At 34.2% G+C, this 16,817-nt stretch overlaps 4 protein-coding genes across 4 annotated transcripts; 2 read left to right on the forward strand and 2 right to left on the reverse strand.

Annotated features, from left to right (window-relative positions):
• The first annotated feature begins 22 nt into the window (after window positions 1–22).
• Window positions 23–2,152, forward strand: MONOS_5125 (putative cathepsin B). The gene is made up of 7 exons (XM_067875246.1): window positions 23–298; window positions 347–402; window positions 462–561; window positions 619–706; window positions 760–978; window positions 1,125–1,284; window positions 1,350–2,152. The coding sequence occupies exons 1-7, from the start codon at window positions 71–73 to the stop codon at window positions 1,534–1,536; spliced, it is 1,038 nt and encodes a 345-aa protein (XP_067733952.1). The 5' UTR covers window positions 23–70; the 3' UTR covers window positions 1,537–2,152.
• Window positions 2,153–3,342: 1,190 nt separating this feature from the next.
• MONOS_17072 (uncharacterized protein) lies at window positions 3,343–6,400 on the reverse strand (the record flags this gene model as incomplete). Its single annotated transcript, XM_067869956.1, has 6 exons — window positions 3,343–3,485; window positions 3,805–3,986; window positions 4,443–4,590; window positions 4,825–5,650; window positions 5,729–6,020; window positions 6,327–6,400. 6 exons carry the CDS (start codon window positions 6,398–6,400, stop codon window positions 3,343–3,345), a joined length of 1,665 nt encoding a protein of 554 aa, XP_067733953.1.
• Window positions 6,401–8,360: 1,960 nt separating this feature from the next.
• Window positions 8,361–9,845, reverse strand: MONOS_17073 (uncharacterized protein; the record flags this gene model as incomplete). Its single annotated transcript, XM_067869957.1, has 3 exons — window positions 8,361–9,443; window positions 9,537–9,676; window positions 9,776–9,845. 3 exons carry the CDS (start codon window positions 9,843–9,845, stop codon window positions 8,361–8,363), a joined length of 1,293 nt encoding a protein of 430 aa, XP_067733954.1.
• A 1,227-nt stretch (window positions 9,846–11,072) lies between these two features.
• Window positions 11,073–13,139, forward strand: MONOS_16684 (uncharacterized protein; the record flags this gene model as incomplete). Its single annotated transcript, XM_067869571.1, has 2 exons — window positions 11,073–11,406; window positions 11,458–13,139. The coding sequence occupies 2 exons, from the start codon at window positions 11,073–11,075 to the stop codon at window positions 13,137–13,139; spliced, it is 2,016 nt and encodes a 671-aa protein (XP_067733955.1).
• Between the last annotated feature and the right edge of the window lie 3,678 nt (window positions 13,140–16,817).

Genomic DNA, 16,817 nt, shown 5'->3' on the forward strand with positions numbered 1-16,817 from the left:
TTTCAAAGTAAGTATTATGTACAGGATTTGATCTATTTTGCACTTTTCTTTCACAAAACCGAAGGTGAAGATGATTTGTTTAATATTATTTGCAGCAGCTGTATGTGCTAAAACAAGTTTCAATGGTGTTTATATCGACGAACTTCCGCGTGAAGATGGAATTTTCCGCATTGTTCTTGAAGATAATCAATTGTTTTACGTTCCCGATCCTTCAAACAAAATCACAGAAATAGTTGAAAAGAGACATTCAGAACATCGTTCAATGGCCTCGTATAATCAGACATTTTCGCTTAAAAATGTTTGTTAACTGAATTTAAAACTGGTTATTAAAGTTGTTGGATTTTAGGCATATCCAAATTCAAAACAGGTTGCATATGTTGGTGATCAAGACAATTGTGGAGGGTTTGCATTACAAGTACAAATTTATTTGCAGGTTATTTTTTAACATCTCTCCTATCTAGTTGCTGGACTTTCGCAGCAGCAGATACTGCTGGAACGAGTGCATATATATTCACGAAAGGAGGATCTAGCATTGATTATGAAATGTCTCAACAACATATTGTATGTTTTAGATTAATGCTAATCATATTGTAATGTTATTTAACGTAATGTTTTTAGTTAACTTGCGATAAAAGTTGCCAAAATGGAGATAAAAATGATTGCCAAGATGGATGCGGAGGCGGATATTCAACTTTAGCTGCTGCTTGTATGAATGCATTTTATGGTGAAATTTTTACAAAGTTATTTGATGATTTTTAGATATTCAGGAACAAGGAACTACCACGCTTGAATGTAAAAAATTTACAAGTCAAAATGGAACAACTGGCAGATGCAAAGAGAATTGCGATGATGACAAATCGCCTATCTACTACAATAAAAATAATGCGAAACTTTATGGATATATTCTTCAAGACAATGATAAAAACAGCTTTTTCGAAAAAATGAAGACTATTTTGAATGAATATGGATCAGCTGTCTGTATGTTATTTTATTTTTATGATTATTATTATTGTTTATTTTTTTTTTTTTTTTTTTTTTTTTTTTTTTGTTTAATTTTATACTTTTTGTAATATGAAATTTTGCGTGTACAATGGATTTATACAAATGATTCTATAAATATCTAGTGAACTTTGATGTCCCAAGTGGCTTTTCATCTTATTTCAATTTAAATCCAAAAAAAATCTACAATGAAAATGATTCACATTATGCAGACGATTGGCATGCAGTTGCCTGTGTTGGATATGGAGAAGAAAATGGAGTAAAGTATTACTTAATCAAAAATAGGTGTGAACCACTTAATCTGAATTTTATATTTATTTTTATAAAAATTCATTTTTATTGATGCTTAGCTGGGGGCCAAACTGGGGTGATAATGGTTATTTCAGAATTGCAGCCACGAAAAATACTCGAAAGATTGAAGGCTACGCTGTCTTTTTCCAGCCATCAGCAGGTTGGATGAATTCAACGCCAGGCAGATTATTCATGTTTTGCCTCTCTACTGCTCTGTTTGGTGCACTTGCTCTCTTGAGCTTGTAAAAATGTGTTGCAACCGAAATTTTAAAAGTAATGAATTCTGGATACAAAAATTGATTGAATCATAAAGATATTACTTTTTCAAAAGAGTAATTATAAGTCTCTGTTTGAATGACACTTTCTCGTTTTTAAACTTCAAGTGATCTATTTTTATTTTATGAGATTTATAATTAATATCATTGATATTTCATTTTTGAGGACATTTATTTTAACAGCATCATTTTATATTTTGTTCTTTACTCTACGTCCATAATTTCAACTTTATATAATATATTTTCATTATCAATCATGTTATTTTAAGATTTTTTAAGCAATAGTCATTTTATTATTTTTATTATTATTATTATTAATGATGAAAGATAAAATTTTAGAACTTTTTAATATAGATACAACTGGATTACAATTAAAAAATAAGGCATTCAACTAATCACACAAAAGCATTGCACAATGAAAATTATTCTCACTAATTTTTTCAGCAGAAAAAATCGGTTATGATTAAATCAAAGGAAAATATTTTCGTCTCAAGTCAATTTAATCTTTGCGCAATCATTCTGCATATTTTTTCATTCATAAATTTACACCTTTTAACTTTATTCAACATAAGAAATAATGCATGCAATCTTTGTGTATTTCTGATATTTTGATTTCATATATGGGTGATTTTTTTTGATATCATAACTTTTTTCGGGATATTGATTATTCAAATGCTGTTTGTCTTTGAGAAAAGATTTTGTATTCGAATGTTGAATTAAACACAAATGTGTAATAGACAAATTTTATTGCACAAAAAAAGATGATGATGTCATTTGTTAGTGTTTTCATTTTTCTGTGTTCTTCTTTTTATTTTCTAGTAAAATCTTTGAACCGAAATTTTTGAAAGAAAAAATATGCTTTCAAAAATAATTACCCATATTATTACAAGAACGTTTGATTTTGTCATAATTGTTATTCAAAGAATGTGGAAAAGATAATTTTCAATCCATTTTCAAAAGAAAAATATAAATTCAACATCCCGAAAAAAGTTATGATTTGGGTGATTTTTTTTGATATCATAAAAAAAGATCAAAAAATGAAAAAATTAATTCTATTGTGGTAATTTTTGATCAATGAGTCAAATTGATTTTTATTAAGTATTTAGCTTTTATTTCTGTCATATATATTTGTTTTATTCATTAATGAGAAAAAAGACATACCTTTTTAATGTTTTGGTTTAAAAGTGATTTTTTTGATCAAGTTTCAAAAAAAAAATTTAAAGTTTATCTTTAAAATGTCAACAGAAATATCTAAACTAAAAAAATAAAATATTGCTAAGACAATATTAAAAAGAAGAACAAAAAAGGTGATTAGAAAATAATATTTAAAGAACTTTAAAAAATGCAACAAATTTGGAATTTTTATTTTTCCGTTGAAAAAGCAATGTGCTTTTCATTAATCTATCTGAAACCTCATCAAAATATTCCAGTATCTGCTGATCAGCCCAACAGACTAAGTAAATATCGTTTCAAAAAATAAATGAGTTACAATAATTAATGATAACAACTTACATAAACTCTTCTTTTTCTCTTAATTCTTCATATTACATTTCCATTCAGATTCTTTCTTATCCTCCATTCATTTTTCTTCAGTTTCTGCTCTCCTTCATCTTAATTCCTTATTTGAAAATGCAACTCATATTGTCTTCTTTTATCTCCAACACTTTTATCTCCAATAATCTCATGGCATCCTTTTATCGCTTCTTTCACGAAAAAATAACTTGTAAAGCTTTTTCTGTTATTTCTTTTTGTACAATTTCTTTTCTTTCTTCTTCTTTCAGCCAACTCCCTCTTCTTCAACCACACATTCATCACCAGCCTCGTCTTTTGCAACCTCTGTGCATTCTTCCTCTCCTCTCTTGCAAACTTCTTCTTCCTCAACTCCTTCAACAAATCCAACTGTTTCATTAGCAGCGTCATCTTGGAATACAGAAACAAGTAAACTTCCTCACGTGACATGTTTTCTTTGACGTAAAGATCAGCCAGTTCTGTGTGATCGAAGAGGTGAACGAAGGAAGAAAAAGAAGGAAGAAGAAGAAAAAGAAGGAAGAAGAAGAAAAAGAAGGAAGAGTAAGAGATAGAGGAAGAGTAAGAGGAAGAAGAAGAAGAGGAAGAGGAAGAAGAAGAGAAGAAGAAGGGCGATGCTGCAACCTCTGTGCGGAGAGCCTTCTTCTTGCAGTGGTTGGTGTCTGTGCAGGAGAATCGAGTGGAGACGAAGGAGAATACGACAGAAGCACACGGACAGGCGCAGAAGGCGTTGAATTCAATGAATTAGACAGGGAAGTGCGGTCAGATGGAGGCAGAGAGGAGGTGGATGTGATGTTTGTGTTGATGTGATTGTCAGATGAATGCGATGTGAAGGAAGAGCAGCTGCTGGCTGAGAGCTCAATCGCTCCTGCTGATTGTAAGTGTGGGGTGGTGCTTCTCAAATGAGATGATGATGATGATGATGATGAAGAGAAAGAATTTGAATAAGAAGAAGAAGAAGAAACAACCGAAGAAGCAGTTGAAATGACTGTTTGTGGTTCATTTATTTCTTGTTCTTGCTTCTCTCTTTCTTCTTCTGCTCCTGTTTTCTTCACCCCATTTCCTTCTTCTTTGAACTTGGCGCTCTCCTTCGCTTTTTCCTCCTCCATCATTCGATACACCCTCAGCTCATTCATCCTCTTCTGCTTCATCCTCTTCTGCTTCATTCGTTCCTCTCTCACTTCTTCTTCCTCCTCTTCTTCTTCTCCTCCTCTTCCTTCCCCAATCGCCTTCTCCTTCTCCTTCTCCTTCTCCTTCTCCCTGTTCCTTCCTCTCTCGTTGTTCATCATCATGCCCCATCGTCTCTTCTCCTTCTTCTTCCCCACAACTTTCTCTGCATAGCTGTCAAACCGGTAAACTTCCACCAGCTCCTGCTTCCTCTGCGGTATGTGCTCAACTCGTGCCTGCTCAGCATCATCATTCACGTGGTCTCCTTGAATGAGTGAGAAATCGAGTGGAAGAGGTGGAATATACTCAAGGGGTTGTTTGGATCCTTCAACTGAAGAGGAAAAAGAAGAGGAAAAAGAAGAGGAAGAAGAAGAGGAAGAAGAAGAGGAAGAAGAAGAGGAAGAAGAAGAGGAAGAAGAAGAGGAAGAAGAAGAGGAAGAAGAAGAGGAAGAAGAAGAGGAAGAAGAAGAGGAAGAAGAAGAGGAAGAAGAAGAGGAAGAAGAAGAGGAAGAAGTATCTGCTTGTTTGGTCGGCACCAAACTTGATCTTGTGTTTGCGTGCAAACCTTCTCCATGACTGTTGTTCTGCTGCTGATGAGCACGATAAGAGGAAGAGGTGGAAGAAGAAGAAGAAGAAGGATACTGCTGGCTTGACTGCCCAGCTAATCTGCGTGACTTGGTGAGTGACTGTGCTGTAGATGAAGGGCGAGGTGGATATGCATGCAGAGCAACTGTGGTGGTGGTTGTGGCAGAGGAGCCAGAAGAGACAGAACTGGAGTTGTAAGGGTGTATTGAAAAAGAAGTGATAGAAGAAGCAGGAGAAGAAGAAGAAGAGGAGGAGGAGGAAGCTGAATACAATCTGGCAGACTCCACACGTGTGGGCGACAGATACACCCTGTCTCCGTTCTGCAGCTGGGCTGGTGAGTTGATTGTGCTGTACCTGCCATTCACACCAGGAGAAATAGCAGAAGCATTCGAAGAAGAAGAAGAATAAGAAGAGGAGGAAGAAGAAGATGATGATGATAAATTCATTGTTCCTATTGAAGTCCTTCGAGCGTTCCTTGACGACGCAAAAGTGCTCCCAGCGCGGGACGAGCCAGGGGGAACAGCTGCAGACGAAGGCTGATAGAAAGAAGGTGTGGAGACAGCAGGCAAAGCGTGTGTTTGTGTGTCGCAGAACGTGGTGGCTGGAAAAGAAGGCTGGCGACACGCACTCGAAAGCGATTTAGGCACAGTTCTGTCACCAACATTGGATTTTTCTCTTTCTCTTTCATTTTCTCTTTCTCTCTCTCTTTCTCTTGAAGAATCATTACTTCTCCCTCTTTTCCCCACTGCGTATCGGAACGACCGCTCCATCACAACCACTGCCCCATCAGCTGCATTTGTGTCTGTCTGTAGTTGTTCATTCACCTCTTCCTCTTCTCCTTCTCTTCCTTCCCTTTCTCCTTCTCATTCTTCTTCCTCTCTAACATCTGCATTAAACTCCCCTTCCTTTCCTCTTTCACCAAATCCTTCATGTGCCCCTGTCAAGTTGTGCATCATTAGATTCGCCTTCGACGACGAAAACCGCAGCGCCGGTGACAAAATCGGTGGATAGCTCTCTTGTTGCTCTGTCTGCTCTGACTGCTCGGCTGCTTCATTTGAATTCTCGTTCACTCCAATTCGACGGTCACTGAAAAGCGGCTCTTCATCAAAGCTATCTTTTGAACCATTTGTCTGATAGCGTGGAAAGCCAGATTCGAATCTCTCTCTGCCATGAGAACTGTATTCATTTTCGTCTTGTTCGTTTTCCTGTTCTTCTTTCCTCCCTTCTCCTTGTTCCCCTCCTTCTCCTCCTTCTCCTTCCTCCTTCTTATTTTTCCTCATCTCCCTCAGCTCTCTCTCTTTCCTCAAATACGCAATCTGCTCACTCATCGACATCAAATGAAATGGCTTCGGCTGAACAGCTTCTCCCTGTGTATTTTGTTCATTCCCATTATTTACAGAGGAAGAAGCAGAAGTCGAAGAAGCAGAAGAAGCAGAAGAAGCTGAATTTGAAGAAGATGCTGTTTGTGCTGCTGCTCCAAACGCTGAAGATGTGCCACCCCCGCTCTGCTCCGCCTGCAGCCCCAGCGCCTCAATCCCTCTTTCTCCTCTAAACATCCTCACCAGCCCCCCCCCCCCCCCTCTCTCTCTCTCTCATTCACACTTCTCACTATTCCCAATGAGCTCCAACAAATCTCTGCTTGTGAATCCACTCACAAAATGAAGAGGAAACAGCGCATCGAGGCAAGCAGGAAGAACACAAAGTGGTATAACATTCAATCAATGAGGGGAAAAAAGTGAGAAGGCATAGAGAAGAAATGATGAAAGAAGATCGATGATTGATGAGAAGCATTTTGTATGTGCTCTGATTGCATGCATCTGACGCAAATGAAAAGAATGGAGGCAACTCATTCGCCAGGCAGTGCATCTCGAGATTGCAATTGAAGAGATGGGTATATAACAGAGAAGATGCAGATATCCGGAAAGAAGAAGAGGAGGAGGAATTGCAGCAGAAGATATGTTTGATAGCCAAATGTGTGCTGCACAAACAGAAACGCCAAATTATCAACGTCAAGCTTGCTGTTTGCAAAAATTACAAATTGTTTCAAGAGCAAAATCCGAGTGAAGTTGGACAGAATGTTGTTCGACTGCCAACAAATATTTGATAATTGGATTTCTCGTTGTTGGCGTTTTTCCTTTCTTTTGAAGCAAAAGCGGTATCAGAAATAGATTTTCGTTGCTTTCCATGTCTGCCCAGCACAGTCCGAGAAATAGGAAAGTCTTATATATAAAACTGATATTTTGGGGTTCTCCTTTTTTCGTTGATTTATTGCCTTTCATATGATAAATATCCTTCCCTCGATATTGCCTGCCACTTTCCTTTCCAAAAAATACCCCAAACTGCTCCTACTGCCTAACATTCCAAAATGCTATATAATTTTGTGCAGATTTTGTCCTTCACAGAATTCTATCCATAAATCCACATTTAATAAAACACAGTTGAATTTGTTTTCATCTCTTCCACCAAATAAAAATCATGTATCTTGCGTAACTTCCTTTATATCCCAATTGCTATATAATAATATGTTCTATTCTCATCGTAATGCTCTCCAACGTGAAGATTTGCTATTTGACAGACAAGAAAAGTTCCTTTTCTTTGAAAAGGAAGCAAACAGAGCAGTTTTCCAATATAATGAAAAAATTGTAATATTATCATAAACATTAAAAAATAGAAAGTATTAGCAAACCCGCAAAAAGTTGGAAAAGCAAGTGGTTTTAAAAAAATGAAAGAAACAAAACTCCAGCTTTAATCAGAACCATATCTTTTTGAATTTTTGAATATTTATTAAAAAAAAAACAAATATCAGAAAAATTTTGATTTTATGTTTAATAGTTATTTATGTGATAAGAGTTAGAAAAATGTTTTTTCTGAATTTTAAAAACTTGTATTCATGGAAAAAACTTCTGTTTTCCGCTTCAAACAATGAAGATGACAGAAGGATCAGAATCTCGATGCCACTTTTTTTTGTTCAAAATGGTTTATTTCATCGATTTAACTTCATCTATTGCCAAAAAACTGCTTTTTGAAATCTGCAATTTTCGCCCTTTAGCGCGAAATTTTTTGATCTTTTTGCCCTCGAAAAAAATAAAATATAGGGTCGGATCCTTTTTTTCATTCAAAATTGACAATGTTGAGAATAGTCGAATTTATAAAATTTGTAATTTTAAAATCGTAAACGGACAGTTAGCTTATAGAATTTCCGATATTAAATTTTATTTGTTTTTTTAATAACAATGTTAATGTTACTGAAGTTTTTATTTTTTTCATTTTTTATTTTTATTTTAAATTGTGATACGTTTTTTTGTAATTTTGAAGGATTTGTCATTTCATGAGAAATTTATAATTCAAATAAAAAATATTTCATTCATTTTAAATGCTTTCTTGAGAAAACTGTTAAAAAACAAACTGAAAATATCAAGAGAGGGAGTGAGAAAATTGAAAAAAGAAAAATTCTAAAATAAAAATCGTTAGAAAAAAAAAAGTTAAAATTAAAGCAAAAATAAACAAAGAACAAAATCATTCAATCATTTGGTTTATTCTATAAAAACAAATTGCACCATTCCATCCTTCATTTGCCATTGCTTTCCAATATGCTTCATTGAAATGGGAATTCACCTGAGATATAACTCCATCATTGCACTCCAGCAGACTAAGCTCCCCAGTCGATTCATCTCTTCCATCAACAACAACTGCTATTAAATGACCAATAGGCAAAGGTTTCATCGAATGAAGGACATATCCAATGAAATTGTAATCAATCCTAGGAAAGAAAGAAAACTCATGTTTCAGTTGATTTGTTGCACATGACGTCACCACCATCGATTTCGGAGTGGATCCACTTCCATGAAATGTGATAGTTTTGGGCGGTTGCATAACAGGGGAGTTTTCCTTTGAGCTATGATAAATTGCAAGGATTTTTGGGAACCTGTCAATTTGTGTCCAATACAAAAATGAAGTCTTGCACCCACAATAAGCATCAACACATGGTTCCTCAGTTGATAACTGATCTGTTGCAGACAATGACAAATTTAACCCCTTCACAATCGATGGATGCATGATGGTGAAATAAAACGAAGGATTTTGGTTATGAACACGAACATGAGAACACTTCACACACAGTTTGAATGAAGATTGCTTCACTGTGAAGTCTTTCTTGACATTGCACCCCTCCAAAAATGCATCGTTCAGAATTGCTTCATATGCCGTTGTGATCCCTAATGGATCAGATTTGCTCCTACCATGTTTTTGCACAAAATTCATAAATGCTGGAGTTCCCCACACTTTGTTTGTCACAGTTCTCCCTCTGATTGCACTGAAAAGTCTTCTGAAAATATACACTCCTCCACGTCTTTTTTTGATATCATATTGCACTCCAAACGATGCCAGACATTGACAAATAGAAGCTAAAGCACATGATGATCCAAAATTTATCAACTCCCTCCCACAATTCACCAACACCTGAACATATGAACGTGATTCTTTTGGTAAAGGATGAGCTGGAAATAGAAACGAAGGAGGAAATTGAAAAAAGCTACTCATTTGTGGAACTGTTGAAAGAACAGAATAAGGATTTCCTAATGCTTCCATTGAAGACTGTTGCTTCAAAACAACAAACAAAAAAATAAACAAATAATTATTGATTTGCCTGTAAAATTGAATCAGGCAATTTTTGAAAAAAAAAAAAAAACAAACCTCTATTTCCATTTTCATTCCTCCTCCTTTAATATCTGAACATTTTTTATCTTTGCTCATTTTTAAACATTCATCGCTCTCCGTTTCTTCATCGTCGCTTTCTTCTTCTTCAGACATTTGATCAACCGCTTCATCTTCGTCTGAAGATATTACACTGTAACTTGATGAAGAAGATTGCTTCCGAAAAATTGATTGAATTGAATTCTCTTCCTTTTTATCCTTCAAACATTCACCCAAACAGTTGATCTTGTAATTGAAATCTTGTATCAGTTCTTGCTGAGAAAACCACTCAGTCAGACACAGCAGCATTTTTTCTTGGATATACGGGTTCGATTCATTGAACGGGAGCTTCAATTTTTGGACAATCTTATGTAATGGTGCTTTTTTATATACAAATAATAAAAAAATAAAAACATAATAAATATCAAAATAAAAAATTATTAATTACAAAAAACAAAGAATATAAAGGAAAAACAAAAAGCAAACATCCATAATTTTTCATCAGATTATTCATTAGCGAGTTTCCGGGGATCGATTTGATAAAAAATTCGAAGAGGACTTTATTTGCATGATCAACTGACATATTTCTGAAAAACTTCGATAGCATATCCACATCATTCATTATGCTTTGTTTTCTCATGCTTGTGTGCGTACGGGAAAATCGAGAACCAGACAACCTCCCACTTGACATTATGAATTTCCTTTTATTGGGTCACATCAGATTTTCACTTTAAATTTCAATTTGGAATATTTAATATTCATTAATATTAAAAAAAAATTATTAACTCTCTGGATTTGAAAAAAAATCCAAAATCGTTTCATTCATCGAGAAAAAAATAAATTCAATTTTTTCTGTTTGAAAATTAAAAACAATGACGATCACAAAATGACAATATTATCATGTGTCTGATTTTTGCCAGAAATGATAAATAACGACATATGAACTTTATTTATTGAAAAAAAACTGTTTTCTGCTCCTTGCACTTTCCCCCCTTTAGCACTTTTTTTTTTGATCTTTTTGACTCCTAAAAAATTCGAATTATGGATCTGATTCTTTTTTCATTGAAGAACGATATTAGATATATTTTTAAGAACTTTTTATGTGAGAATGATATTTTTCATAAGACAAGAATATTTATGTGATGAATTTTTCAATAAACCTTCAATTTAAGAATACTTAAATTTTTCTAATTTTTTCTAATAAGAAATTTTTTAAAAATGTTTTTTTAATCCAAATCATGTTAAAAAATTTTTTTAACAATTTTGGGTATAGTCAAATAATGAAAAAATAACAATACAAATTTTTTTAAATTAAAAAAAAATTTTTTTAGAATAATTGTGATTTACCATAAGAAAACATTTATTAGAGAAAAATGTCGTTTTCTAAACGCGAATCGACATTAAATTCTCGATGCAATGTTCTATGGCAAGAAATAAAGCGCATCGGCGGAAATGACGTGGATTCGTTGCTTGCCTATTTGTTTTACACTTACAGGCAATCATCTTCAGTAATTAATGATTTACTGAAGTCTTTGAATGGTTTGGTTTTTTATTTTTTTGTATTGTGTTAAAAATGTTATTTTGACTCTCGATTATTTTTTTCATTTGTATTTGTTTATTATTTATTTTTTTGAAACAGAATATCACATAAAGCTGCTTGAAGACCTGTCTGTGGTGTACAACAACGCTCCGTTGCACACTCAGACAACAATGCTACAAGCGCTGTCCCGCAACACATCATTATCCGATTTACAGGACTATGGATATGATGTCACAGAAGGAAAATTTATTTATGCGAAGCAAACGCTCAAAAAGAACCAAGGATTTATCATTCCTCCACAAAAACCTCATCTTCCGTCTTGCAAAAGTGGTTTGTTTTTATTTGAATTTTTTTTTGAATAATTTTCTCTGTTTATTTTAGGCTTAAATGAACAGGATTGGGAAAAGGGCAACAACTGGATGTTAGCCCATTCAACTGAAGCCTCCACTTCGCTTCAGTCAGCAAAGAAAAAGCAGCGAACTGAGCCAGATTACGCAAGATTTATTGATGAAGCAGCTTGGGAAGAAGAAATAATTACGGAAAATTCTTCTTCAAATAAAAAACAATCTTCTTCTTCTTCAACATCATCTCAACAAAATAAAAATTCAAAAACCATTTCAGAAAAAAATTCTTTTTCTTCAAATTCTTCTCCATCTCAAGCTGTTGATGCCCCAATCAGTACTCCAATTAGGAGAGAAAGGGGTCCAACAAAAAACCAAAATAAAAATTCATATCACAAGCGTCATTCTTCTCCATCTCCAATACCAATTCACAAAATATTAAAATCAAAAACTTCTTCTTCACAAATTTCAATTACAAAAAAATTGAAAGAAAAAATATATTCTTCATCATTTCAGAATGATAATGTGTTTGTGAGCGACCAATTGGTCGATTATGCCACTTCACCCACATTAATTCCACCTCAAGCATTTCAAACCCTCTTTTCTTCATTTTCTAAAGAGAATGACACTTCAACAGTTCAACAACAAAGCATTCAATCTACAAATAATGAAATATCTATTCAAAACAATTCTTCAAAAAATATTTCAAAAAAGAATGCTAAAGAAAATTCAACAAAAAATCATTCTCATTCTCAATCTTCTTCAAATTCATTTAATACTTCGAAAACATCATCACAAATAGCAAAAGGATTGCCAAACTTAGGCAACACATGCTATTTGGCTTCTCTTCTTCAATGTTTCTCTTCAATAACTATTCAAAAACCATCTTTATTCAAAAAACAAACATCTTTGAAGAACACTCCTTCGCGTGTTGTAAGTGTTTGTCATCAATTGGCTAAAGATGGAACGTCAGTGCGTTCATGGATCCCATCTCTTATTGACAAATGGGAAGATTTCTGCAACTATGGCAGCAGACAGCAACAAAATGTTGCTGAGGCGTTTGAAAATCTTCACCGACTTCTTCAAAAAGATGAGTTGATAAGCAAGGATTCCTTCAATCCAGTAATCATCACTCATCTCAAATGCCAAAAATGCCAACAAATCACATCACACTTCAATGAGATTTGTAACAATGTAGTTATCAATTCTTCCTCAACTCATAATGGATTATCTTCTCTCTTTGCAACTGAAGTTTTGGAAGGAAAGAATGCTGTCTATTGCAACGATTGCAAAGAGAAATGCTGTGCTGCGAGATGGGAGGAAATGGCTGCATTTCCAGAGGTGCTAGCCCTCTGTCATGAATGCACTGATGCTGCTAGTTCTACTCCTTCAAGAACATTACTAATAGAAACAGATCGTGTTAACCAGCGCACTTTCTGCAAAGGGTTTTCAACAGAAAGAATTCAACATCTTCAAAAAGATAATCAGGAAACGATTATTTATCATCTTTCAGGACAAATTCTGTTCAAGAGTTTGAATCAAAATAATGGACACTACATTGCTGTTGTAAAAAGGAAGAATGGACATGATATCAAATGGAATGTTTGCAATGATGCTGATATGACAGAATTTGATAATGATAAATGGAATTCATCATGGAAAGATATTTACGCTCAGGGTTACACTCCTTCTATTTCTTTCTACACAAAAGAAAAAACATAACCAACACTATCTGCTATTCAATTTGGTGGTTCTTCTTCTTCTTCAGAAACATCAAATTTAAACACTTTAAATAACATATCATCATCATCATCATCATCATCATCATCATCATCATCATCATCATCATCATCATCATCATTCATCACACCACCTCCTCGAACAACTTCCATTCCACAACTATCATCATCAATCGCATCAAATTATGGATTGGAAGCACTGAAAGAAAAAAGAAAGAAAACGGGCATCTTTTCTCCGAATGAAAAGAGATTGATCTTCAAGCCCAAGACGAAATTATGGAGTGAGTTCACAGAAGAAACAAACATTAAAGTTTCTCTGTCGCATTTCTACAAACTCACAACCAACTTCTCGAAAGCGAAAAGGCGTACAGATCTCTGTGGCATGTGTGAGAAGTTGAACTATTTGGAGAATAAACTCAAATCTTCACAAAACAAAAATGGACTTTCTTCTGCTGAGTTTCACACTCTGAAACTTCTTCGACAACATCGTCTTGTTGCAGAAATGCAACGAAAACATTATCAATCAACTGTTGATAATTTGAAAGAGGGAGAAGCAGTCTTCGTCTTCGACTTTAAAGAAAAATGGAAACTCCCTATCCGAAAAAATCAACTTCAACAAGAATTCTTCAACTATCAACAGGTTTCTCAATTCACAATCATCTCTCTTCAAAAAATTAATAATCAACAAATAAAACGAACTTTCAACTTCTTCTCCGACTGCCTCTCATATGATCACAGATTTGTTATTGAGTGTCTGGAATCTGTGGTCAAAAGACACTTCTTCGCAGACACTCACACCTTTAAGTTCTTCTGCGATTCGGGTCCACACAACCGAAATCGCTTCCTTCTTCACTTCATCCTCTCCAAACAATCCAAACTTCTCAAAAAGAAAAATACTCAACTCAACTTCTTCGCTGAGCACCACGGAAAAAATATCTGTGATAGTGAATTTGGTACGTTAGTGAATGCAATCGACAACAATCTTTCGACTGAACACATCACCACACTTCATGATTTGATCAACTTCTTCGAAAACAATATGAACACTTCGACATCATCTTCTTCAACTTCACAATCAAACATTTTCTCAACATCATCAAACTCTTCACCATCTTCAACATCTGTCAATGACTCTGTGCATGAGAGGTACTTTGAAGAGTATGTACCATCTCAGCAAATTTCATGGCCATCACTGTCAGTTCCCCACATGAAAGATTACTTGTATTTTGAGCGCAAGGGCTCATTTGTCTGTGCTTCGGCTGTTGGATATCTTCCTCAACGCTCTCTGGTTGCCCTCGAATCTTCGACAATGAAAGAAAAGGTTCAACGAACAAGGAAGTCATTTCACTCTGATATCACATCATCAAACTCTTCTCTTCTTTCTCAATCTTCTCAAGATCTTCTTTCAAGGAGATTTGAGCTTCTTCTCGACTCTTCTTCTTTTAATGAATCTCAAAATTGTTCTTTTGGTGTCCCCTATTAAGAAACTAGTTGTTGTGTATGCTTAGCTGGCACTCTATCGGAAGGGTGCTGGACATGACTGTTCGTATTAGATATTGCAGCCTTCGGGCTGCTTTATCCGGACCTGGATACGACGAACAGCCTCCCAGGTACACAACAGTTAGAATCCGATTGTTTTCTTGTGCTTTTTGTCCCTATAATGTCCCTATAATTAAATTGGTTATTGTCCCGCTTATATTTGTATTAATCGAGATTCATAAATAGAGAGAGTTGTGAGGGAATTCATTGATCTTTGAGTGAGGTTTTTGGAAGGGAGAGTTGTTGAGAGTGTGAAGTGATGTTTTATTATTGTGTCTGTCTTTTTTCTTTGTTGAATTTGATCTTTTTGAGTCAAAGTGAGAGAAATATCAGAAAGGGGAGAGTGGATGGAAAACAGAGGGAAAATAGACAAGTTAGTTTTTGAACTTTTTATATAAGTATTCTTTTTTGTTAGGAATTGTCTTTGATACCATGAATTTGTTGAAATAGTGCTATTTCTTCTTATATTTTTCATTGTTCAAAATTGTTGATATTTAGTTGATATTTGGTGATTGTTTAATGATTATGTGACAGAATTGTGTTTTTTTGAAAGTTATTGAATCTGATTAGAAAATTTCTAACTGTTTTCAATTTTTTAAATGATTAATATTATGAAGTACTTTTTGTTTTTTTATGTCATTTTGATTGGTGAATGATTGTTATTTTTTAACGTATTTTTTTTCATTTCACTCATTTTTCTATGATTTTCAGTAAAACTCAATTACAAAAATGAAACACATTTTTGAAACGACCACTCATCTAATCATTCAGTAATGCATGAAAAATGAAAAAATATGACACATATTCAACAACAATTTTGAATGAAAAAAAGGATCCGACCCTATATTTTATTTTTTTCGAGGGCAAAAAGATCAAAAAATTTCGCGCTAAAGGGCGAAAATTGCAGATTTCAAAAAGCAGTTTTTTGGCAATAGATGAAGTTAAATCGATGAAATAAACCATTTTGAACAAAAAAAAGTGGCATCGAGATTCTGATCCTTCTGTCATCTTCATTGTTTGAAGCGGAAAACAGAAGTTTTTTCCATGAATACAAGTTTTTAAAATTCAGAAAAAACATTTTTCTAACTCTTATCACATAAATAACTATTAAACATAAAATCAAAATTTTTCTGATATTTGTTTTTTTTTTAATAAATATTCAAAAATTCAAAAAGATATGGTTCTGATTAAAGCTGGAGTTTTGTTTCTTTCATTTTTTTAAAACCACTTGCTTTTCCAACTTTTTGCGGGTTTGCTAATACTTTCTATTTTTTAATGTTTGTAGTAATGCTATTATTTCTCAAATATTTTTTTTATTTACCACTTTTTTTAAAAAATATGTCAAAATATATTCAAAATCTTTTTATTTTATATTTGTTTGTCAGTAATATCTGATTCTTATAATGTTGGCCTGTATATATCTTGCATTGTAGTTTCTATTGAAATGGTTTTTAAAAATAAAGAATTTCATCAGATTCTGCTTTCAACCGAACATATTTTCTGGCGCTGATTGAGTTCACTCTGCTGCTCGTACACCAACAAGAAGAATGAAATATCATGCATTCATTCATCTTATTGGCGAGTTGCATCAATGATTGAAACAGTGGCATTTTTTTTTTAATGTGAAAGTGCTTTCACAGCGCGTTGTGGCTAATGCAATGAGACGGGGAATTCAATTGTTTGTCGGCTGGAGACAGCAGTGGAAGAGCAAGAAAGGTAAAAGAATGCTCATGTTTTATGCAGGACAAGGGAGATTTGTTTTGTAGAAACAGAACTGCAGAGAAAGGAAACGAACGAGAACTAAAGATGGAGGTAAGATAAAGGAATGAGAAGCAAGAGAGGTAGAATAGAAAATAAGAAATGTTATTTTGTTCAATCTATTTAATTCAATCTTCTTTTTTTTTTCAATTTTGAACTTAATAATTATAATTTCAAGATCCTTGCATGATTTTTTATTATTTTTTCTCTGATTCAGATACAGATAACATTCTCACATGGCTTTTTTTGACGAAGCAGATGCGTCAGTTGAATATACTAGTCTCAGAATTGCGAGCAGAAAACAGATGGTGCGGCGTTGGTGTGCGTCCATTTGGTTGGTGATGGGCTGAAACATGGGGTGCCG

The sequence above is a fragment of the Monocercomonoides exilis genome (assembly GCF_001643675.1).
Source record: "Monocercomonoides exilis strain PA203 chromosome Unknown scaffold6-2077815, whole genome shotgun sequence".
NCBI lineage: Eukaryota > Preaxostyla > Oxymonadida > Polymastigidae > Monocercomonoides > Monocercomonoides exilis.